This window comes from Choloepus didactylus, chromosome 6 (assembly GCF_015220235.1).
Source record: "Choloepus didactylus isolate mChoDid1 chromosome 6, mChoDid1.pri, whole genome shotgun sequence".
Taxonomy (NCBI): Eukaryota; Metazoa; Chordata; class Mammalia; order Pilosa; family Megalonychidae; genus Choloepus; species Choloepus didactylus.
The window spans coordinates 140,190,917-140,215,353 of record NC_051312.1 but is presented as its reverse complement, the minus strand read 5'-3'; the positions used below and the strand labels follow the sequence as shown (position 1 = coordinate 140,215,353).

The window sequence follows — 24,437 nt, the reverse complement described above, 5'->3', positions numbered from 1 at the left end:
TTATGATTGAAAACTTCTCCTACTCAGGGTCTTTCTCAGGGCAAATTTAACATCTTTATTCCTCAAGCTGTAGACTAAGGGGTTCATCATGGGAACCACATTGCTGTAAAAGACAGAAGAGATTTTTCCCTCATTCATATACCCTGCAGAAGATGGTTGGAGATACATAAATGCAAATGACCCAAAGAAGAGAGAAACAGCCATTATGTGAGAACTGCAGGTGCTGAAGGCTTTGAACCTGCCCTCAGTGGAACTGATGTGGAAGATGCTGCAGAGAATGAAACCATATGAGATAAGGATGGTGAGACTGGGCACAATGATATTGATGCCACACAAAACAAACACCACCAGTTCATTGACATAGGTGCTAGTGCAGGAGAGCTGGAGCAAAGGGAGGATGTCACAGAAATAATGGTTGATGGTGTTGGCATCACAGAAGGTCAGTCTCAGCATGCATCCAGTGTGGGCCATAGCACCAGAAAATGCCATCAAGTATGAACCAAACATAAGGTAGGAGCACACTTTAGGGGACGTGGCAATATTATACAAGAGTGGGTTACAGATGGCCACATAGCGATCATAGGCCATTGATGTCAGCACATAGCACTCAGAGATGCCAAAAAAACAGAAGAAGTAGAGCTGAGCCATGCACCCCTGGTAGGAGATAATATTTTTCTCTGATATGAAGTTGACCAGCATTTTTGGTGTAAAAACAGAAGAATAACAGAGGTCTGTGAAGGACAAGTTAAAGAGGAGAAAGTACATGGGGGTGTGAAGGTAGGAATTCAGCCCAATTAGAATTATCAAGCCCAAGTTTCCCAGCACGGTGATAATATACATTGCTAGAAACAGGAAGAACAGAGGGAGTTGGAAATCTGGGTCATTTGTTATTCCCACCAATATGAACTCAGTCACAAAAGAGACATTTTCAGCAGCCATTCTTCCATGGGGGATCTGTGGGGACAAGAGAAAAGTCTTACATTGGAGGACAACCCAGTTCTTTCCACAATATCTCCTCTCACAAGAATGAGTCTAAAATGGGAATGTCTGAGACTAGCCCAACATGGACCCATAGAACTTGCCTTTTCCCCAGATACCATGTGACACTGATTTCCCCTTATTAGAGTCCTTAAAGCTAGTTATATTAAAGAACATTTACAACCTACCCCACAGTGTGAAGACAAGTCCTGCCATAGGAAAACATGACAGCTGTAAAAACCAAGGGAAAAATGAGAAGGAAGATGGTCCACGACAGAATCCTTCTCCTTCATCTCACCATCACTTCACCCACCTGGGCCCTCCACTCAGCAGTAAAACTGGAGGAAGAGGCCCTGGAAACATGGAGCTCCCTCACACGCATGAACATTGTTTCTAGTTCAGAACTAAGGGACCTGCATCTGGGAGAAGGGTGGTAGCTGCCCCAAGTCACAAAGTAAAAGACACTTCTAGAGAACTGAGAGCTGCCTCCCTGGAGAGTGAACCTACACACTGAGATATGGGACCCCCAAGGGCCCTGTGTCTTTGAACATTCCTTTCTCTCCCCTCAAACAGATTCTTCACGTGATCCACTTGTGTGTCAGGACTCCACAATATGGGAGACAAAGCAGCATTTCTTAATCCCTGGATTTCCATCTCAAAATGAGGACATGTACAAATAAAATTCAGGAACACAACAGCTTTATGCATGAAAACCTCTGAGCTTCCTGTTTGCTATGTTTTACCTGGCTTTCTATGAGCAATTTCAAAATAAGATTTCTTTTACCATTGATTCTAAGAGGATGCTTACAAGACTTAATTTATGCTCTGGAAATCCTGCAGAGCTATAGATCATATCTTCTGATTTTATTTCTGAGTCTGTCAACCATCAGAAAAAAAATGAACATATTTTAGCAAAGATGTAGAAGATTTAATGTTGGTTTAATAATACAGCACACTTGTTTATAAACAGGTTAGTAACTTGCTCAGTCTCTTCTCCAGGGAACAGATTTTGTGTGCAATAGGGAAATAGGATTGTATTTACTATGACATGTCTTTAATTCCTTAGGGTCTCAATATTTTCCTCAAGTTTTCACTTCCCTCTAGGGATTGTACATCCCTCAATGCAGAGTTAAAATAGAATCCTCCTATTCCTACCATCATCATCTCTGAAAGGAAATCTGCCTGTCGTATTCTTTCTTTTCCTTCCTGCTTCCAACATCATAATGAATATGTCAGCATGGGTTCTGCCTAGAGTCCACGTTATTAGAAAATTCTCAAATACTACAATAATTGATATCATTATTGTCTCTTCTGGGATATTTACAGATAGTTTTTAATGTACTGCCTTCCTTCCAACATCTTTATTTCAAAACACCTAATGGAAATTTCCACCTGAATATCCTACGGGTTCTTAAATATAACTTTTGAGTAACTGAGGTCACCGATTTCTTCTCCTAATAATAGTTAAGAATTTAGGCTCTGGAGTTAGAGGGCATGTGTTTGTTGCCTAATTCCTTAACTAGTATCGCCAAGATCTTGGGCAACTTATTTAAACTCTCTCTGCCTCACAGAGTTTGTAAGATAGGGATGGGAATAATTGCATCTCTTTCATTATGTTCTGATTTTTAGTTGAGTTGATATAAGTTAAGTGCTTAAAACAATGCACAGCGTGTGGTAAATGTTTAATAAAAGTCACCTGTCACTTCAAGTTTTCATACCTTCCATTTGATGATCCATCATAACACTCATCAGACATTATTCTTTTTCTTTTAATTTCTGTGCTCTTGGATAAACTAAAAGCTCTGTAAGGACAAAAACCACTTCTATTTTGTTTACTCCTTTCCTCCTGGTAGAAACTCCAGTGCAGGGTACATATAGACTCAATATTTGTGTAAATTAACTTTTTCTTTGCCAGAGAACCTTCAGAATATTTTTACGTATCTCACATGCTATGGAATAGAATCTAACATGACAGTGTCCTCCAACAACTCCCACAGCCACTACCCAAATCTAGGAACTTTTTAGGTATTTACTGACCTTTATTATTTTAATGGCTTCTAACTGCATACTTTATTTCAGCCATCTGTACTGCTGTTAAAATAATCTCTGAAAATGCAACTATGTCTCTTCCTAGCTCAAGATGTTTCAATTTCCATTAACTATTGAATATCTGAAGCTTATAATGAAAGTGTAAGTCTCCAATACTATCATTCTGCTTTAATTAAACTTAAGCATTTGAGGAGGTATGGAAGTTAGTTACTCCTCTAGGGCATCTGGTAAATAGCCAGGAACTGTCTGAAACAACCACTTGTGGGGACTTTTGTAACTGGACAGGCATCATAGACCAGTCTGGAATGGGTGGAAAGCCTGAGATGGCAGTGAAGAACCATAAGTTTCCCCAGCCAGAGGGCAGACACCCCTCCTCCAAAGGTACAGCAGACTGTCTCGGAGCTGGTTCCCCAAGGGAAAAAGGAACAGTTTCTGCTGGGAGCAAGGAGGGGGGCTCAACAAGGCCCCATCTGCAGAATTAATAAACAAATTTGGACTGCTGAATAAAAGTTTCTAGCATAGATAAATCAAGAGCAAGTGTGAAAGCAAAACACAAGGTTTTGGCTAGCAGAGAGGAGGCAGGGCTAACAACAACAACAGAAAACACAGACCTTTGGAGTTGGGGATGTTCAGAGTGCTGGAAAGGGGCTGGGACATGTAAGAGGGGGGGCACACAGAAATGGGTACCAACTCCCAACTCTGACTCTTGTTTGCAAACCCAGGGAACTGAGGTCCAGCTCTGAAAAAGATCTTATCTCTTACTTCTCTTCTCTTTTCTTTCTGACTCTTTATCTTACTGTATTTTATTTTTATTCATCAGTAGCCCATTAGAGCTTCAGAACTCTGAGACTTCAGCACTTCCCCTGGCAAGGGCAGAATTAAAGTTGTCTAGGCAGGTGATGGAGATAATACTCTAAAAGGCACATTGTTAAATTGGCTATACTGGGAACAAGGAAAATTAGCTAGGCAAAGCTAAAACTGTGGTTTTAATCCCTGCAGAGAGGAGGCAGGGATGACAGAAAAAATAAAATGAAATAAAATTAAAAAGTATAAAGATGAAGGCTTTTGGAGTAGTTGAGCCCAGAGCGCTACAAAGGGGTGGTCTCCCAAGAAGCAGGGGTGCACAGAGCTGGGAAACAGCTCCAGCTCACGACTTGTAAAACTTGAAAGCTGGGAAAAGTCTCTGAAAAGGGATTTTTTTTTCCTTTTCTTTCTGCTTTCTTTTTTCCAGCCTTTTTTTTTTCTTTGCTATGCACCCCCCCCCCCTTTTTAAGCCATTCTAGGTAGCTCAGTAGAGAAAGCATCAGGCATTTTCAACTGGCACCTCCTAAGATAGGTCTCAGAGGAAAAGCAATGAATCTGGTGAGGGAGATGATACTCTTGTGCCAGTTTGGATGTATTATGTCCACCAAAACACCATGTTCTTTGATGCAATCTTGTGGGGGCAGATATATTAGTGTTGATTAGACTGGAATCCTTTGATTGAGTGTTTCCATGGAGATGCAACTCAATCAACTGTGAGTGAAATGTTTGATTGGATAATTTCCATGGAGGTGTTACCCTGCCCATTCAGGGTGGGTGTAAATTGGGTCCCTGGAGTTCACAGACAGAAGGATCTCAGACAACTGAGAGTGACATTTTGAAGAGGAGCTGCAGCTACAGAGACATTTTGAAGATGGCCGTTGAAAACTGACATTTTGGAGAAAGCCATTTTGAAACACAACCTGGGAGCAAAGGAAGAAGATGCCAGCCACATGCCTTCCCAGACAACAGAAGTGTTCCAGACGCCATTGGCCATTCTTAGCTTGGATACTTTTATCGCCTTAAGACTGTAACTTTGTAACCAAATAACCCCCTTTAGAAAAGCCAATCCGTTTCTGGTATTTTGCATGACAGCAGCATTAGCATACTGGAACAACCCTAAAGGGCATAACTCCCCCAAGAAAAGGAAGTCAGAGCCCAGCTCAACTGGCAGTCTTCCTTCAGAGAATTCAGACCCCAGTGGCTGGATAACAGAAATTGTCTTAGGGACAATATGAAGCACACATATATACCTGTTATTGCTCTCCCAGAATGAGAAAAGAAGGGAAAAGGGGCAGCCACACCCATGGTAGGTTCAGGGTCTGCTGAGAATGAGAGGTACTATATCTCTTTACACCAGTTGGGAACTTTGGGCTGACAGGCAATGCTCACTGGACAGGATAGGGAAACCACAGGGTCTATAGGCTTCCAAAGGAGGGTCTGGCAACCTGTGGAGTCTCATTCTCAGGGAAACATTATATAGAGTACACCCTCCTCCTGAGACCTGGGCCTGTCTCACTGGGAAAATATGACTAGGATCGATCATATCTGAGGAGACACCCTCACAAAAAGGTTACAAAGAGGCAGGGCAAGGGCCAGGAAAACAGGAGCTGAAAACTTCTTATCAAAAGAGTGAAATCAAGCTCCTGAATAAACTCATCAAGAAAATCGGATGCCTAGACAGCTAAAAATAATGAGCCATACTAGGAAACACAAATATATGGACCAGCCAAAGGAACAAACTAAACTCCAACTGAGATACAGGAGTCGAAACAACTAATTAAAGACGTTCAAACAAATCTTCTAAATCAAATCAACAAGTTGAAGAAAAATGTAGCAAATGAGATGAAGGATATAAAGACGACACTGGATGACCAAAAAGAATTCATAAGCTTGAAAACACAAATGGCAGAACTTGTGCGAATGACAGGCACAATAGAAGAGATGAGAAACACAATGGAATGGAGACATACAACAGTAGATTTGAAGAGGCAGAAGAAAGATCAGTGAACTTGAAGACAGGCCATCTGAAATCATACATACAAAAGAACAGATGAGGAAAATAATGGAAAAATATGAGCAGGTTCTTAGGGACAATATGAAACACACATATATACCTGTTATTGCTCTCCCAGAATGAGAAAAGAAGGGAAAAGGGGCAGAAAGGATAATAGAAGAAATAATCACTGAAAATTTCTCAACCCTTATAAAAGCAAAGAAATACAGACTCAAGAAGCACAGCATACCCCAAACAGAATTGATCTGAATAGACCTATTCTAAGACACTTATTGATCAGATTGTCCAATATCAAAGACAGAGAATTCTGAAAGCTGCAAGGGAAAAAGTGATACATCACAAACAAGGGAAGTCTGATAAGACCATTTACATATTTCCCCACAGAAACCATGAAGAAGAGAAGGCAGTGGTATGATATATTTAAGATAGTGAAAGAAAAAAATTGCCAACAAAGAATTCTATATCCTGCAAAACTATCCATCAAAAAATGGAGAGATTAAAATATTTTCAGACAGACAGACACTGAGAGAGTTTGTGAATAAGAGACCTGCTCTACAAGAAATACTAAAGGAAGTGCTACAGGCTGATCAGAAAACACAGGAGAAGGAAGTCTGGAGAACAGTGTAGAAATCAAGATTACCAGGTAGGGTAATTTAGGGAGAGAGAAAAAATATGATATGACATATAAAATCCAAAAGACAAAATGGTAGAAGAAAGTACTGCCCTTAGAGTAATAAAACAATGTTTATGGATTAAATTCCTCAATAAAAAGGCATAGACTGGCAGAATGGATTTAAAAACAGGGGATCAATCTATATGCTGCCTGCAAGAGACTAACTTTAGACACAAGGGAAAAATAGGTTGAAAGTCACAGGCTAGAAAAATATATTTCATGAAAACAACCAGAAAAGAGTGGGAGTACCCATACTAATATCAGGCAAATTAGATTTCAAATGTAAAACAAAAGAGACAAAGAAGGACACTGTATATTAATAAAAATGACAATTCATCAAGAAGACATAACAATCATGAATATTTATGCACTGAGCCAGAGTGCCTGAAAATACATGAGGCAAACATTGACAACACTGAAGGGAAAACTAGTGTACATCTACAATTATAGTTGGAAATATCAATATACCACTGTCTTCAATGGATAGAACATATAGACAGAGGATCAATAGGAAACAAAGATGTTGAATTGTATGATAAATGCACTAGATTTGAGAGATATTTATAGAACACTACACCCCATAACAGCAGGGTACACATTTTTCTTAAGTGCTCATGGATGATTCTCTAAGATAGATCACATGCTGGGGCACAAAGCAAGTCTCAACAAATATTACACAAAACAATATCCTGATCATAATGTAAGGAAGCTGGAAACCAGTAACAGGCAGAAGGTCAGAGAATTCACAAATACATGAAAGCTAAATAACATACTCTTAAACAACCTTTGGGTAAAGGAAGAAATTACAAAATAAATTAGTAAATATCTTGAGGCAACTGAAAATGAAAAAAACAACATATCAAAATTTATGGAATGCAACAAAGGCAGTGCTCAGAAGGAAATTGCCCTAAATATTTAAATTAAAAGAGAAGAAAGAGCAAAAACTGAGGCATTAACTGTTCACCTGGAGGAACTAGAGAAAGAACAGCAAATTAACCCCAAAGCAAACAGAGGGAAAGAAATAAAGATTAGAGCAGAAATAATGAAATCAAGAACATGAAGAGAATAGAGAGAATCAACAAAACCAACAAAACCATAAGTTGGTTCTTTGAGAAAATCAGTAAAATTGATGGACCCTTAGCTAGACTAACAAAAAAAAAAAAAAAAAAAAAAAAAAAAAGCAGATGAAAATAAATAAAATCAGAATCAGGAAAGGGGACATAACTACTGACCCCACAGAAATAAAGGAAATAATGAGAGGATACTATGAGCAACTATATTCTAATAAACTAGACAGCTTAAATGAAATGAACAACTTCCTAGAAAAGCACGAACAACCAACATTAAATTGAAAAGAAACAGATGACCTCAAAAAACAAATCACAAGTAAAGAGACTGAGTCAGTCATCAAAAAGTTCCCCAAAATGATAAGCCCAGGACCATATGGCTTCACATGTATATGCTACAAAGCAGTCAAGAAAGAACTAGTGCCAATCTTGCCCAAATACTTCAAAAAAAATGAAGAGGAGGGAAAGCTATGTAACTCATTCTATGAAACCAAAATCACCCTAATACCAAAGTCAGACAAAGATATTACAAAAAAGACAATTATAGACCTTATAATGTAGAATCTAGGGGACCTAGAGATAGACAGAAACTAGTGAAGTGGGAATATGTATAGACATGATAATGAGGGTCAATTTAAAGGTATGGGAATGGATAGGGGTGATTATGGTTTGTTAATGGGATTATAAGTATCAGTTCTTTATTGAAGGCAAATGTGATTGAAAATGGTTGCTTAAAGGCATGTAACACTAAGTATCACTATAAATATAAATAACTTGTCATGATATACTTCTAAGGTACCACACTGCTACAAAAGTTAACAACATAGAGGTATATGGGAAAAACTTCCCATTGCATATCATACATTGTATTTAATAGGAATACCTTACCAATACTACACTAATACTAGGGATGAACAATCAATGGCTGAAAAGAGCTTTGGGATGTTTTGCGTTACAATAGTTTAAAATTGAGAGTGATGACTGTACAACTAAGTGAAGATAGTGTGAGATACTGATTGTTTATCTTGGACAGAATATATGCTATGTGAAATTAGGAACTTCCTACTTAATAGGTCAAATCCTCAATCTTGAGGTTTGCTCTTGTGAAACACAGGGCTGTAAAAGGGAGGCTAAGGCTTCCTATAATTATGCCTAAAAGGCACCTCCAGAGAACCTCTTTTGTTGCTGGGATATGGCCATTCTCTCTGTAAGTCCAAATCAGTAAATAAATTCATTAACCTCCCCCCATGTGAGGTATGACTCCCAGGGGAGTGAATCTCCCTGGCAACATGGGACACAGAGCCTAGCCCTGGTATTGAGGGATTGAAAATGCCTTCTTGGGCAAAAAGGAGATAAGAAAGGCAACCAAATAAGGTTACAGTGGCTAAGAGATTTCAAATAGATTTGAGAGGCTATCCTGGAGGTCTCTCTTATGCAAGCTCCAGCTAGACATCCCAAATGGCCACAGTATGCACACCACAAACAACAGTAGTCCCTAACTAAGATTGTATAAAAGTTTTATGCACTATGTTTATTTCTCAAAAACTTAAATCCACCAGAGTGTTCCTACACCAGACAAGTCCTAAAATCGAGAGGCAGCAGCCTCTTTAAGAAAAACAATCAGTTGCAGCCCCCTTCTCCATATCAATGCCCCTTTTCAATATGAACAAGTTAGGGTGGTCTCTGCCTAGACACCCCTGAAGATTGAAAAGGTGATTAAATGAGAGGAAGGGGTAGCAACAGAGAAGATAGGATTTATAAAAGGATTAAGAATATTGAATATATAAAAATTTTTTTTACATGCTAGGGTATGAGAATAGCTACAAGGAAACAACTGTTAAGGTGAAACTGTAACCAATAACATTCTTTGAAATTAGCTCTATAGCTGTTCATTAAATTGTACTTTGAAAGTTATCACCTTTCTGTATATATGTTATATTTTACAACTAGAAATAACTGAAATTGTGGAACTATTCCTATAACATTCTTTGAAATTTGCTCTTTATCTACCTGTTAATTTGTACTTTGAAAGTTACCACTATCATGGATATGTTAAATTTCACAATAAAATATTAAAAATTATAATGTGAGCTACATACGTGATTTTGAAATTTCTAATAGCCATGTTAAAAGACGAACAAGAAAAAGAAAACTTTAGTGTCCGCTAACAAGTGGGTTGAAAGAACCTCCCTCCCCAAATAGACACCCCTCCACCCCCAACGCCACAGCAAAGTCCACAGAATCACCAAAGGGCTCATTGCTGTGGACCGTGTTCTTCCGCGCACCCCATAAAACTTTGGGTATCCCTCATGGTGATTACTGGGTGCTTCCTGCTAGGCCTGAACAACACACCCGAGTGCCACAGGCTCACCTGCAGGTGGCGGCACTGAGTCCTGGGGGCGGTGGAAGGATGACCTGAGGGCTCCGGGTCGCGGGAGAGAAGCAGCCGCCACCGCCAAGGCCAGCTCGGAGGAGGAGGAGCGGGACCCAAATATCACCGAAATACAAAATAAAGTCCACCCCTGACGCGGAAAATTATCCTAGGCCTGCACAGAGACCTAATGTAGGAATCAAATAAAAAGGGCCCCACCCACTGTCCCCCGTGACCCTGAGGAAGCACCTCTGCTATCCATGCTCCAGAAGATGCAAGGACTGGTAGCTATCTCGAGACGGTAAGAGCCTTTCATTACTTAACCACCTGGACAAGATTATCCAAACACAGTTGGGTGGGCCCTAGAGGGACTGAAAGCAGATATAAAGTGCTTCTGCACCTTGTTACAATAGCTGTTTATGATCTGGTGCTTGGCCTATCTTTCCTTACAGGAGCTTACTTACCTCAGAGCTGCCTGTGTCTAGCGCACCACTGAGGAAGGGCTGGTGGGGCTTTCGCCCTAAGGCATGGTCCAAAGGGTCTACACAGACTCAGCCTCTACAGGGCAGGACGCCACTAGATGACTCCTAAACAGGCGTCTCTAGCCCTGGTGCCTTACATTCATTTTTGAAGAGACACCCAACCCCCCCCACTCACCCCCCAGCCCCCCCCCCCCCCACACACACACACACACAAGCCAAGCCAAATCTGTTGGCCCTGTTGCCAGCAGTCCTGAAAGTAAATCATGCCTTGCAGGGACTCACAAACATTTTTAAAATATTAAAAACACAAACATCCACTAGGTGTTCAAGGCAACAGCCTGCTCTTGCTATCCATAACAAGTTGGCAATATATTCCATGAGGAACGCCATTCCCTGGAGTCCTAGCTGAGCCACCCATGGCTGAATCATAACACCTCTGTTGGCAGCTGTGCCAAAGATGGCTTCTTAATTGGCTCTTCTCTGACAAGTCTCTGCAGTTCTTGAGACTCTACTTGATGCTGACATTGCACATCAGTGCACCCACCAGTACAAACAAGCTCCAGACCTTCAGCCATGGCCTGCCTCCTGCTTGCCATAAGGGTCTGGCATCATTGCTAGGCACACCCAAACCACAATTCTCTGGTTACAGAGCTCATGTATTTTGGGAACCCCCAAACCCACAAACTTTCATGATCTTATTAGACACTAGATTATAAGTCTCTCTGATTCCCACTTCACCAGTCGCTCTGATTCCCACTTCACCCTGTCCCCACAGAGCCCATTGATGGACTGAGAAGGGGCATATATACTATATATTAGTAATGGAATCATATGGCAATTCTATATTTAGCTTCCTGAGGAACCACCAAACTGCCTTCCAGAGCAGTTGCACCATTCTACATTCCCACCAACAGTGGGTAAGTGTACGTCTTCCTCCACATCCTCTCCACAATTTGTATTTTTCTGTTTTTTTTTTTTTAAATAATGGCCATTCAAGTAGTTGAGAGATGATATCTCACTGTGGTTTTGATTTGCATTTCCCTAATCGCTAGTGAAATTGAGCATCTTTTCATGTTTTTGAGTCATTTGCATTTCCTCTTCAGAAAAGTGTCCATGTCTTTTGCCCATTTTTAAATTGGGTTGTTTGCCTTTTTGTTGTTGAGTTGTAGGATCTCTTTATGTATTGTTGGTATTAAGCCCTTATCTGATATGTGTTTTCCAAATATTGTCTCCCATTGCATAAGCTCCCTTTTTACTTTCCTGACAAAGTCTTTTGATGCACAAAAGTTTTAATTTTTGAGGAAATCCATATATCTATTTCTTTTTTTCAGTGCTGTGGGTGTAAGGTCTAGGAAACTACCACCTATCACAAGACCTTTAAGATATTTCCCTTCATTTTCTTTGAAAATTTTTATGGTCTTAGTTCTAATGTTTAGGTCTTTAATCCATTTTGATTTAGTTTTCATGTAAGGTGTGAGATGTGGGTCCCCTTTCATTCTCCTGAATGTGAATATCCAGTTTCCAAGCACTTTTTGGTGAAGTGGCTGCTCTGTCCCAGTTGACCACCTTATCATAGATCAATTGTCCATAGATGAGAGGGTCTACTTCTGAACACTTGATTTGATTCCATTGGTCAGGGTATCTATCTGTATGCCTGCACCATGCTGTTTTGACCACTGTAGCTTTGTAATATGTTTCAAAGTCAGGTTGTGTTAGACATTCCACTTCCTTTTTCTTTTCAAGATATTTTTAGCTATTTGGGGCACCCTGCCCATCCAAATAAATTTGATTATTGGTTTTCCTATTTAGGAAAGTAAGTTGTTGGGATTTTAGTTATTATTTCATTGAATCCATAAATCAATTTGAGTATAATTGACATCACAACTTTGTTTAGTTTTCCAATCAATGAATACACTATGTCCTTCCATTTATTTTGATCTTCCTTGATTTCTTTTAGCATTTTTTTTTTTTTTTTTGTAGTTTTCTGTGTATAGCTCTTTATGTCCTTGGTTAAATGAATTCCTAAATATTTGATTCTTTTGGTTGCTATTGTAAATGGAATATTATTTCTGGATTTCCTACTCAGATTTCTACTTACTAGTGTATGGAAACAACATTGATTTTTTCATTTTGATCTTGTATCCTGCCATTTTGCTGTACTCACTACCTGTAGTAGCTTTGCTGTAGATTTTTTAGGATCTTCTACATATAGGATCATGTCATCTGAAAACAGTGAAAGTTTTACTTCTTCCTTTCCGATTTGGATGCCTTTTACTTTTCTTGCCTAACTGTTCTAGCTAGAACTTCTGACACAATATTGAATAACAGTGGTGACAGTGGGCATCCTTGTCTTGTTCCTGATCTTAGAGGGAAAGCTTTCAGTGTTCCACATTGAGTATGATGTTAGATGTGGGTTTTTCATAAATTGCCTTTATCATATTTAGAAAGGTCCCTTCTAAATATACATCTTTCGCAGAGTTCCAAAAAGGTCCTTTTGAGTGTTTTCATCAAGAAAGGATGCTGAATTTTGTCAAAGGTCTTTTCTGCATCAATCTAGAGGATCATGTGGTTTTTCCATTTTGATTTACTGATGTGGTGTATAACATTAATTGATTTTCTTGAACACCTGGAATAAATACTACTTGGTCATGGTGTATGCTTTAATATGCTGCTGGATTTGATTTGCAAGTATTTTGTTGAGGATTTTTGCATCCATGTCCATTACAGAGATGAGTGTGTAATTTTCTTGTAGTATCTTTGTCTGGCTTTGGTATTTGGGTGATGTTGATTTCATAGAATGAGTTATGTAGCTTTTCCTCTTCAATTTTTTTGAAGATTTTGAGCAGGATTGGTAGTAATTCCTTCTTGAATGCTTGGTAGAACTCACATATGAAGCCACGTGGCCCTTCACTTTTCTTTTTTGGGAGCTTTTTGATGACTGATTCAATCACTTTATTTGTGATTGGCTTGTTGAGGTCTTCTGTTTCTTCTGTCATTGTTGGTTGTTTATGCTTTTCTAGGAAATTCTCCATTTCTTCTAAGTTGTCTAGTTTGTTAGCATATAACTGCTCATAGCATACTTTCATTATCTCATTTCAGTGTCAGTAGTTATATCCCCACCTCCAATTTTGGATTTAATTTATTTGCATCCTCTCTTTTTTTTTCTCTGTCAGCCTACCTAAGGGTCCACTGATTTTATTGATTTTCTTATAGAACCAACTTCTGGTTTTGTTGATTTTCTCTATTGTTTTCATGTTCTGAATTTCATTTATTTCTGCTCTAATCTTTATTGTTTCAATCCTTCTGTTAGCTTTGGGATTAGTTTGCTGTTCTTTCTCTAGTTGCTTCAGGTGAGCAGTTAACTCCTTGATTTTTGCTCTTTCTTATTTTTTGATAAATGAATTTAGGGCAATAAATTTACATCTCAGCACTGCCTTTGCTGCATCCCGTAAGTTTTCATATGTTGTGTTTTCATTTCATTTGCCTCAAGATATTTACTGATTTCTTTTATAACTTATTCCTTTACCCCTGGTTGTTAAAGAGTGTGTTGTTACAATTCTGCAGTTTCAGTTATTTTCTTATTATGAAATAAAGCATATATACAAAAAGGTAATATCTTTCAAAGTATGACTTAACAAGTAGACATATAGGAAATTTCCAAAGTTATTGTGAGTTATAGTACCATAACAAGTTATTTCCTTATTGTGACTAGTTATTTCCATACTGTATATATGTTATTTCCATATTGTTATTTGGAATATGTCAGATGTCAGTTATTTATGTCAGTCAATATTCCATATTGTATATATGTTATATATAAAAAAGGTTTAGCTTTCATATTACAATTTAACAAGTAGCTATAGAACAAATATTTTGATTGTTATACTTCTTGATGAATTGTCCCTTTTATAAATACATAGTATCATTCTTTAACATTTATTTGCTTACATTTGAAGTCAAATTTGTCTGATATTAGTATAGCTACCCCTGCTCTTGTTGTTTGCATGAAATATCTTATCCCAGTCTTTCACTTCTTTTTAAATTTTTAATGTAATTTTAATAAACTTTCTATAATCTTATTTATAATTTTTGTTGTTATTGTTTGTTTTAAACATAATTTTATTGAGATATATTCACATACCATACAGTGCATCCAAAGTGTACAATCAGTGGTTCACAGTATCATCACATATTTGTGTTTTATTTGTGATCATCACCATGATCATTTTTTAGAACATTTGCATTACTCCAGAAAAGTAAATAAAAAGGAAAAAGAAGACCCCACACATCCTATACTCTTCACCCTCCCTTTTATTGATCACTAGTATTGCATTCTACCCAATTTTAATACTTACAATAGAGGTAGGTTAACTAATACAATGTAGTAATGTCAGACATAGATATATAGATGGGTGGAACAGAACAAAACATCCAGAAGTAGATCCATAGAAACATAGACAACTGACTCTTTTTTTTTTTTTTTTTTGCTATATAGTGGTAACATATCCTTTTTTTTCTTTCTTCCAATTCAGTTTTATTGAGATAAATTCACATACCCTACAACCACCCGCAGTGTACAGTTTTTCACAGTACCATCATATAGTTGTGCATTCATCATCAAAATCAACCTTCAAACATATTCGTTACTCCAAAAATATAAAACAAAGAATAAAACTACAAGTAAAGAAGAACACACAAAGCATCCCATACCCCCATCCCCACCTATTATTCATTTAATTTTTGTTCCCATTTTTCTACTTATGTGTCCATACACTGGATACAGGGAGTGTGAGCCACAAGGTTTTCACAATCACACAATCACAGCGTGTAAGCTACATAGCTAGTTTATACAATAGTTTTAAAGAATCAAGGCTACTGGGTTGCAGTTCAGCAGTTTCAGGTATTTCCTTCTAGCTATTCCAATACATTAAAAACTAAAAAAGGATATCTATGTAACGCATAAGAATACCCTCCAGAATGACCTCTCAACTCCATTTGAAATCTCTCAGCCACTGAACCTTTATTTTGTTTCATTTCTCTTTCACTTTTTGGTCAAGAAGACTTTCTCAATTTCACAATGCTGGGTCCAGGTCATCCCAAGGAGTCATGTCCCATGTGGCAAAGGAGATTTACACCCTTGTGTGTCATGTCCCATCTAGGGGAGAGGGCACTAAATTTACCTGCTGAGTGGGCTTACAGAGAGGACACATTTGAGCAAGAAAAGGGGTTCTCGGGGGGGAGATGCTTAGGCACAATCATAGATAGGCTTAGCCTCTCCTTTGCAGTAACAAGCTTCATAAGGACAAGCCCCCAAATCGAGGGCTCAGCCTTCTAAGTTGGTAGCCCCCAATGCATGTGAGAATATCAGTAATTCCCTGGGTGATGAAGTTTAACATTTCCACATTTTCCCCCAGTCCCTCAGGGGGGCTTTGCAAATACATTTTTATTCTCTGCCCAAATTACTTTGGGAAGTATCAGGGTTTCAATAATCTGACCATACAAATTAAACTATTTCATGTACAACAGAAAATATAGATTTTGCACCAGATAAACATCTCTTCCTTTGGACTCACACAGAAATTGAAGTTTTAAAGCACAATCAATATTGTCCTTTTCTCTTTGGCCTGATTTGCCTTAGTCCTAACCAGCACTGCTGCACTCATATCTCTAATTTCAACTGAAGTCTGATCTCTTTTTCAGCAGTTTAAACAGTTAATGTATGGGGTAATACTGACACCCATAGCTGCTGAACTCTAGGTCTGAGTCCCAGGTGTCACACAGATACTTATGTTCCAGAGACTGCCCAGGTTATACACAAAGAGCTCAGCATCTCAGAGTTTAGAGATAACCATTCCAACTCAGGAATAAATGTGACTGCTGTCAGAGCTTACAATCTAGGGACCATTACAGTAAGCATTCCTCTGATAACCTGTGCTCTAAGATTGAATTCTGTGAGTTTACACATTATAGTTTGTCCATATTAGTGAGGAATTATGTTTGTCTTTTTGTTTCTGGCATACTTCACTCAAAACGCTGTCTTCACAACCCTTTTTAGGTTCTAATGAATTGGAATAGCTAGCAGTAAATACCTGAAACTATCAAACTACAACCCAGAACACATGAATCCTGAAGATGATTGCATAAAAATGTAGCTTATGAGGGGTGACAATGTGATTGGGAAAACCATATGGAGCACACTCCCTTTTGTCTAGTTTATGGATGGATGAGTAGAAAAATGGGGGAAGAAAAAAAAAAGGCACCCAATGTTCTTTTTTACTTTGTTTTTTTTTTCACTTTAGTTTTTATTCTTATTATTTGTGTGTGTGGTAATGAAAATGTCAAAAATTAATTTTGGTGATGAATGCACAACTATATAATGGTACTGTAAACAATTGAATGTTTGCTTTGTTTTGTATGACTGCATGGTATGTGAATATATCTCAATAAAATGAATTTTAAAAAATGCTGTCCTCAGGATCCATTCACCTAGTTGCGTGACTCAGGACTTCATTCCTTCTTGCAGCTGCTCAATTTTCTGTTGTATTTATACACCACAGTTCAACATTGCATTCATCAGTTAACGTACCCATAGGCCACCTTGATCCATTGCAGATTTTGGACACTGCCACCATAAACACCAGTGTGCAAAAGTCCATTTGTATTCCTGTTCTCAGTCCTTCCAGGTATATACTCAATAATGAGGTGCAGGACCTATGGCAACCACATTCTTAGCTTCTTGTGGAACCAACAAACTGCCTGCCAGAGGGCTACACCACTCTACTTCCCCACCAACAGTGAATAGACACATCCCTCTCTCCATGTTCTCTACAGCACTTGTATCCCTCTGTTCATTTTTCCCCCTGCAATTTTATAGGGATATACTCACATACCAGATTATCAACCATGGTGTAAATCAATTGATCACAGTATTGTCATATAGTTGTGCATTTATCACCACAATCAGCACTTGAACACATTCATTACTCCAACAAAAAATACAATAAGAATAGTAAAAAAGATAAAAGGAAAAATAAAAATACAATACAATACAATACAATAATAAGGTCAGATAACAACAACAACAACAACAACCTTATGCCCCTGCCTCATATCCCCCTTATAGACATTTAGCTTTGGTATATTGCCTTTGTTAAAATTAATGGAAGCATATTACAATGTTACTGTTAACTATAGACTCTAGTTTGCATTGATTATATTTTTCCCTAATACCATCCCTTTTTCAACACCATGTAAAATTGACACTCATTTATTCACCCACATGTAAAATATTTTTATATTTGTACATTTAATCACCATCACTGACCACTCTAGGTTTCACTAAGTTATACAGGCCCAGTCTTGATCTTCTGTCTTTTCCTTCTGGTGTCCAACATTCACCTAGACTTCCTCTTTTAACTTTACACAGTCATCATTGTTCACTGAACTTACAATATTGTGATACAGTCATAGAGTATTTTGCTATCCATTTCTGGATCTGTATACTCAATCCTGTTAAGCATTCTATATTCTTTCAGCATCAAATACCCGATCTCTACTCTCTTTCTGTTTCCTGATAAACTGCGTTCTCACCTTTAACTCTTAAAGTTTTCTCATTAATGTTAGTTCATATTAGAGAGACCACATAGTACTTGTCCTTTTGTTTCTGGATAATTTTGCTCAACATAACATTCTCAGAGTTCATCCATGTTGTTATATGTTCCATGGCTTCATTCTGTCTTGCAGCTGCATGATAGTCCATCATATGTATATACCACAGATAGTTTATCTACTTGTCTGTTGATGGACATTTGGGCTGTTTCCATCTCTTGGCCATCATGAATAATGCCACTATAAACATCAGTTTACAAATGTCCATTTCTGTCTTATCTTTCAGTTCCTGTGTGTATACCTAGTAAAGAAATCGCAAGATCATATGGCAATTTTATAATTAGCTTCCTAAGGAACTGCCACATTGCCTTCCAGATTGGTCACACCGTTCTACACTCCCACCAACAGTGAATAAGTTTGCTTTTTCCTCCATATCCTCTCCAGCTCTTGTAATTTTTCATTTTTTGAAAATGGCCACTCTAGTAGGTGTGAGATGATATCTGATTGTGGTTTTGATTTTCATTTCCCTAATAGCCAGTGCAGTTGAGCATCTTTTCATAAGTTTTTGAGCCATTTGTATTTCCTCTTCAGAAAAGTGTCTGTCCATGTCTTTTGCCCATTTTTTAAAGAGTTGTCTTTTTTGTAGTTGAGTTGTAGAATCTCTTTATATATTCTGCATATTAAACCCTTATCTGATATTTGGCTTCCAAATATTGTGTCCTATTTCATAAACTGCCTTTTTGCTTTTCTGGCAAAGTCCTTTGATATACAAAACTGTTTAATTTTGAGGAGATCCTATTTATTTATTTCTTCTTTCACTGCTCGCACTTTGGGAATAAGGTCTGGGTAACCACCTCCTATCACAAGATCTTTAAGATATTTCCCTACATTTTCTTCTAAAAGTTTTATGGTCTTAGTGCTAATGTTTATGTCTTTGACTGATTTTGACTTAATTTTTGTATAAGGTATGAAATAAGAGTCCTCTTTCATTCTTCTGGGTATGGATATCCGATTTTTCAAGCACCATTTATTGAAGAGGCTGATCTATCCCAGTTGTTTTGGGTTGATTGTTTTGGGTTGATGGCCTTATCAAAGATCAACTGTCCATATATAAGAGGATCTATTTCTAAACATTCAATTCAATTTCATTGATCAGTAATATACAATTATGCCAATACCATGCTGTTTTGACCACTGTAGCTTTATAGTATTTTTAAAAGTTAGGTAATGTGAGACCTCCCACTTCATTCCTCTTTCTCAAGATATTTTTGGCTATTCGGGGCACCCTCCAATTCCAGATAGTTTTGGTTATTGATTTTTCTATTTCTGCAAAGTAAGTTGCTGGAATTTTAATTGCATTGCATTGAATCTATTGGTCAGTTTAGATAGAATTGACATCTTAATTATATTTAGTTTTCCAATCCAAGAACATGGTTATGTTCTTCCATTTTTTAGGTCCTGTTTAATTTCTTTTAGCAATCTTCTGCATATAGGTCTTTTGTGGCCTTGGATAAGTTCATTGCTAAATACTTGATTCTTTTGGTTGCTATTATAAATGGAGTATTTTTCTTGATTTCCTCCTCCTGTCACTCATTACTGGGGTACAGGAACACTACTGATTTTTTCAGGTTGATCTTGTACCCTGACACTTTTACTGAATTCATTCATTAGGTCTATGAGCTTTTCTGTAGATTTTTCTGGATTTTCTACATATAGGATCATGTCATCTGCAAACAATAAAAGTTTCATTTCTTTCTCTCCAATTTGGATGCCTTTTCTTTTTCTTGCCTAATTGCTCTAGTGAAAACTGCCAGCACAATGTTGAATAAAAATAGTGACAATGGACATTCTTGTCTTGTTCCTGATCTTAGAGGGAAAGCTTTCAGTCTTTCCCATTGAGTATGATGTTAGCTCTTGGTTTTTCATATATTGCCTTTATCATATTTAGAAAAATCCCTTCTATTCCTATCCTTTTGAGTGTTTTCATCAAGAAAGGATGTTCAATTTTGTCAAATGTCTTTTCTGCATTGATCTAGATAATCATGTGGTTTTTCTGCTGTGATTTATTGATGTGGTTTATTACATTAATTGATTTTCTTGTGTTAAACCAGCCTTGCATACCTGGAATAAATGATCATGGTGTATAATTCTTTTAATGTTCTGATGGATTCTCTTTGTGAGTATTTTGTTGAGGATTAGGCATGTATGTTCATTAAAGAGATTGGCCTATGATTTTCTGCTTTTGTAGTATCTTTGTCTGACTTTGGTGTTAGGGTGATTTGGGCTTCATAGAATGAGTTAGGTGGCTTTCCCTCCTCTTCAATCTTTTTGAAGAGTTTGAGGAGTACTGGTACTAATTCTTTCTTGAATGCACAGTAGAATCCACATGCGAAACCATCCGGTCCTGTGATTTTCTTTTATGGTAGCTTTTTGATGCCTGACTCAATATCAGTCCTGTGATTGATTTGCTGAGGTCATCTATTTCTTCTCAAGTCAGTGTTGGTTGTTCATGCTTTTCTAGGACGTTGTCCATTTCATCTAAGTTTTCTAATTTTTAATGTTATTGATTTTCTCAAAGAACCAATATCTGGTTTTCCTGATTCTCTTTACTGTTTTCATTTTCTTGATTTCATTTATTTCTGCTCTAATATTTGTTATTTCTTTCCTTATGTTTGCTTTGGGGTTAGTTTGCTGTCTTTTTTCATTTCCTCCAGGTGAACAGGTAATTGATCAATTTTTGCTCTTTCTTCTGTTTTAAAATAGGCATTCATGGCCATAAATTTCTCTCAGCACCACCTTTGCTGCATCCCATAAGTTTTGATATGTTGTGTTTTCATTGTCATTTGCCTCAAGGTATTTACTAATTTCTCTTGTAATTTCTTCCTGTATCCACTGGTTTTCTAAGAGTGTGTTGTTTAGCCTCCATATATTTGTGAATTTCACAATCTTCTGCCTGTTATTTATTTCCAACTTCATTCCATTATGATCTAAGAAAGTGTTTTTTATAATATCAGTATTTTAAAATTTGTTGAGACTTGCTTTGTGACGCAACATGTGTTCTACCCTAGAATGTTCCATGAGCACTGGAGAAAAATGTGTATCCTGCTCTTGTGGGGTGTAGTGTTCTATAAATGTCTGTCAAGTCTAGTTTATTTATCATACAATTCAACATCTCTGTTTCCTTATTGATCCTTTGTCTGGATGTTGTATCCATTGATGAGAGTGGTGTATTGAAGTCTCTAACTATTATTGTAGAAGTATCTATTTCTTCTTTCAGTGTTCTCAGAGTGTTTGCCTCATGAATTTTGGGGCACTCTGACTTAGTGCATAAGTATTTATGATTGTTATGTTTTCTTGATGAATTGACCCTTTTATCCATATATCATGTTCTTCTTTGTCTCTTTTAATTGTTTTACTTTTGAAGCCTAATTTGTCTGATATTAATATAGCTACTCCTGCATTTTACTGTTTGCTGTTAGCATGAAATATCTTTTTCCAACCTTTCACTTTCAGCCTATTTTTGTCCTTGTGTCTAAAGTGAGTTTCTTATAGACAGCATATAGATGGGTCCTGGTTTTTAATCCATTCTGCCAGTCTGTGTCTTATTATTGGGGAGTTTAATCCATTAACATTTAGTGTTATTACTGTAAGGACAATACTTTCTTCTACCATTTTGTTTGTTGGATTTTATATGACATGTCTTATTTTTTCCTTTCTCTTCTTTTACCCTACCTGATAATCTTCATTTCCACAGTCTTCTCCAAACCCCTTTCTCCTGTCTTTTGCTATCAGCCTGTAGCACTCCCTTTAGTATTCCTTGTAGTACCACTCTCTTATTCACAAACTCGCTCAGTGTCTGTCTGAAAATACTTTAATCTCTCCCTCATTTTTTTAACAATTAAAATTCTTTATTTAAAGTACATTTCACTGGTGCAAAGAAATATTTCTTTAAAGCACATTAAAGTGGCCTTCATTCACCCCTTTGCAAAATAATTCAATTTTACAAGTAGCAAACCTAAAAGCCTATTTCTCTTTACACATTTATTTTTTTTCTTAGAAAAACAGCCCAATGCTGCTATAAACTGACTTTAATCATTATTGAGCCTAACTTTGACTTTCTTGGTGAGATAACTGTAAACATGAATAAGAGGAGTTTTAAATCATAAATTTTCTGTATACACTGTTAGCTGACAAAAGAAGTCTGAAGTAGGATAGTTGTTTTCCACTTAACTTTTATATTTAAGATGACTTGAATTTGCCATATATAATTAAAAGATCCAGTTCCAAGGACTCAGTAACCTCTTATGACATTAAAAACTATTTTTTGAGGGCTTATTTAAAACATTAACAATTGTAGTACCTGATTGAAAAAAACAATTCAAGTATAAAGTCTACCCCAAGACAATGTTGGCCCCCTGCTTGGAACCCAGCTGGCACTGTGACCGTTATTGAAAGCTCTGACAGGCTTTGTGCCTTTCATTAAGAGCCCTCATATTCTGAACACGGGCCTGCTTTAGTTTAAGGAAACATTAATATTTAGTTCTGAAATCTGAGGACACAATCCATGTAATAATAGTCACAGGAGGATTTTCTTCTTTTACAGTGATCCAGTATATTAATTCCTCCATAGTAAATGTATCTTTCCAGACAGGTAAAATTATATTTACTAAAATCCAGAACAAAACTACACAGTATATTTAAAACTCATATTTGAAAAGCAGGTCACAATATTATATCCAAGCTGCACAGACGACCCCAGTGATCACTAGGAAATCTTCCACAGTCCAGTATTTCCAACCCAAGTAGGACCAAACTTCAAAGAATAATGTGTCCCCCTTCTGCTGCTGCTCTGAAAAATATTCGATCAAAACGAAACTTACAAGAACCAGGTATTCCAAGATTAGAGTTCATTTGCATATCTGATGTATACTGGCAATGCTCAGGCTTGCCCCCAAACTCCCAGACATCCCAAATATTATTTGGTAAACCACCACATTTGGTACCTCTTGATCCCTTAAATTTATATCTCCTGCAAATATAACCATAGCTGACTCTGGAGCCTCTTGCATTTTCTTTAAACCCACTTTTAGCTGATTGATTTATTCCTTAGCATGCCCTTTGGTGCTCTCCAAATGGGAAGTCATAAGGCAAAGTTCATTTCCTGACACACTTACATGCACAAACAAAACATTTCTCATCATTTTTGTACTTGGAAAAGGAATAATCTCTTGGCTTTTTAATTTCACTCTTGATTTTTTCAACATTATAGCTGTGAAATATCCTTCTTCATGACCTGTAATAATCTCATAAATTCTTGCTCTCTTCTTTAAGTAGCTACAATATGGAGGAATAACTTCCTGTAGGAATATCATATCTAGGCTGTACGAAGTTAAATAAGAACACACCCCTAGAGCCCTCTCTTGCAGGTTGTTTAAATCCAATTGATCAATATTCCAGGTAGTTAAAGAGAACATACTGCCATCTTCTTGGTGAATATTTTGAGATAAGCTGATTTTAGAATGAGTGGAATCAGTTGTATTCATCGCTTAGGTCAACACAAATCTCAGGCTCAGAGGGAGTCTGAGAACTGCTTCCCAAGGCGCTCTCATCCACGCATGGGTCAAAGAAGTTCAGTGCTCTTTCCATCTCCCAGTCATTCTCTACCAAGTAGCACTGAGTCACCACTGTGTCGCACCTCACAACCGAAGCAAACTCCACACACGAGTCGCCATTTCTTCACCCTGGGCTTTTTCTCATCTCGCGCTACTTTGGGCCTCAGGTCCAGATCACTGCCCTGCTCCATTGCTTCCCCTCTCCCTCATTGTTTTTTTTTTATTGAGATTGTTCACATATCTTACAATTATCCAAAGATCCAAAGTGTACTTTCAATTGCCCATGGTACAGTCATACAGCTATGCATCCATCACCACAATTAATTTTTTCCAAGTTTTAGAACATGTTCATTACTCCAGAAGAGAAATAAAGACAAAAAGGGAACTCAAATCCTCCCATACCACTAACCACCCACCCTCCATTATTGATTCATAGTTTTGGTATAGTACATTTGTTACTATTGATGAAAGAATGTTAAAATACTACTAACTGTAGTATCTAGTTTGCAATAGGTGTATATTTTTTTCCTATATGCATCTGTGTTATTAAATTCTAGTTGTATTGTCATCCATTTGTTCTGGTTAATGGAAGAGCTTTCTAATATTTGCACAGTTAATCACGGACATTGCCCACCACAAGATTCACTGTTTTATACGTTCCCATCTTTTAACCCCCAACTTTCCTTCTGGTGTCATACGTGACTCTGAGCTTACCCTTTCCACCACCTTCACACACCATTCAGCCCTGTTAGTTATTCTCACAGTGTGCTACCATCACC

At 37.5% G+C, this 24,437-nt stretch overlaps 1 protein-coding gene and 1 pseudogene across 1 annotated transcript; both read right to left on the bottom strand.

Annotated features, from left to right (window-relative positions):
- LOC119536142 (olfactory receptor 8B3-like) lies at positions 1-948 on the bottom strand. The gene has a single exon (XM_037838818.1). The coding sequence runs from the start codon at positions 937-939 to the stop codon at positions 1-3; it is 939 nt and encodes a 312-aa protein (XP_037694746.1). The 5' UTR covers positions 940-948.
- A 21,820-nt stretch (positions 949-22,768) lies between these two features.
- On the bottom strand, positions 22,769-23,849 carry LOC119538565 (annotated as a pseudogene).
- Positions 23,850-24,437: the final 588 nt, after the last annotated feature.

Bases quoted from the DNA above. Each gene is read 5' to 3' on its own strand.
- LOC119536142 (XM_037838818.1), bottom strand. From the start codon at position 939: ATGGCTGCTGAAAATGTCTCTTTTGTGACTGAGTTCATATTGGTGGGA.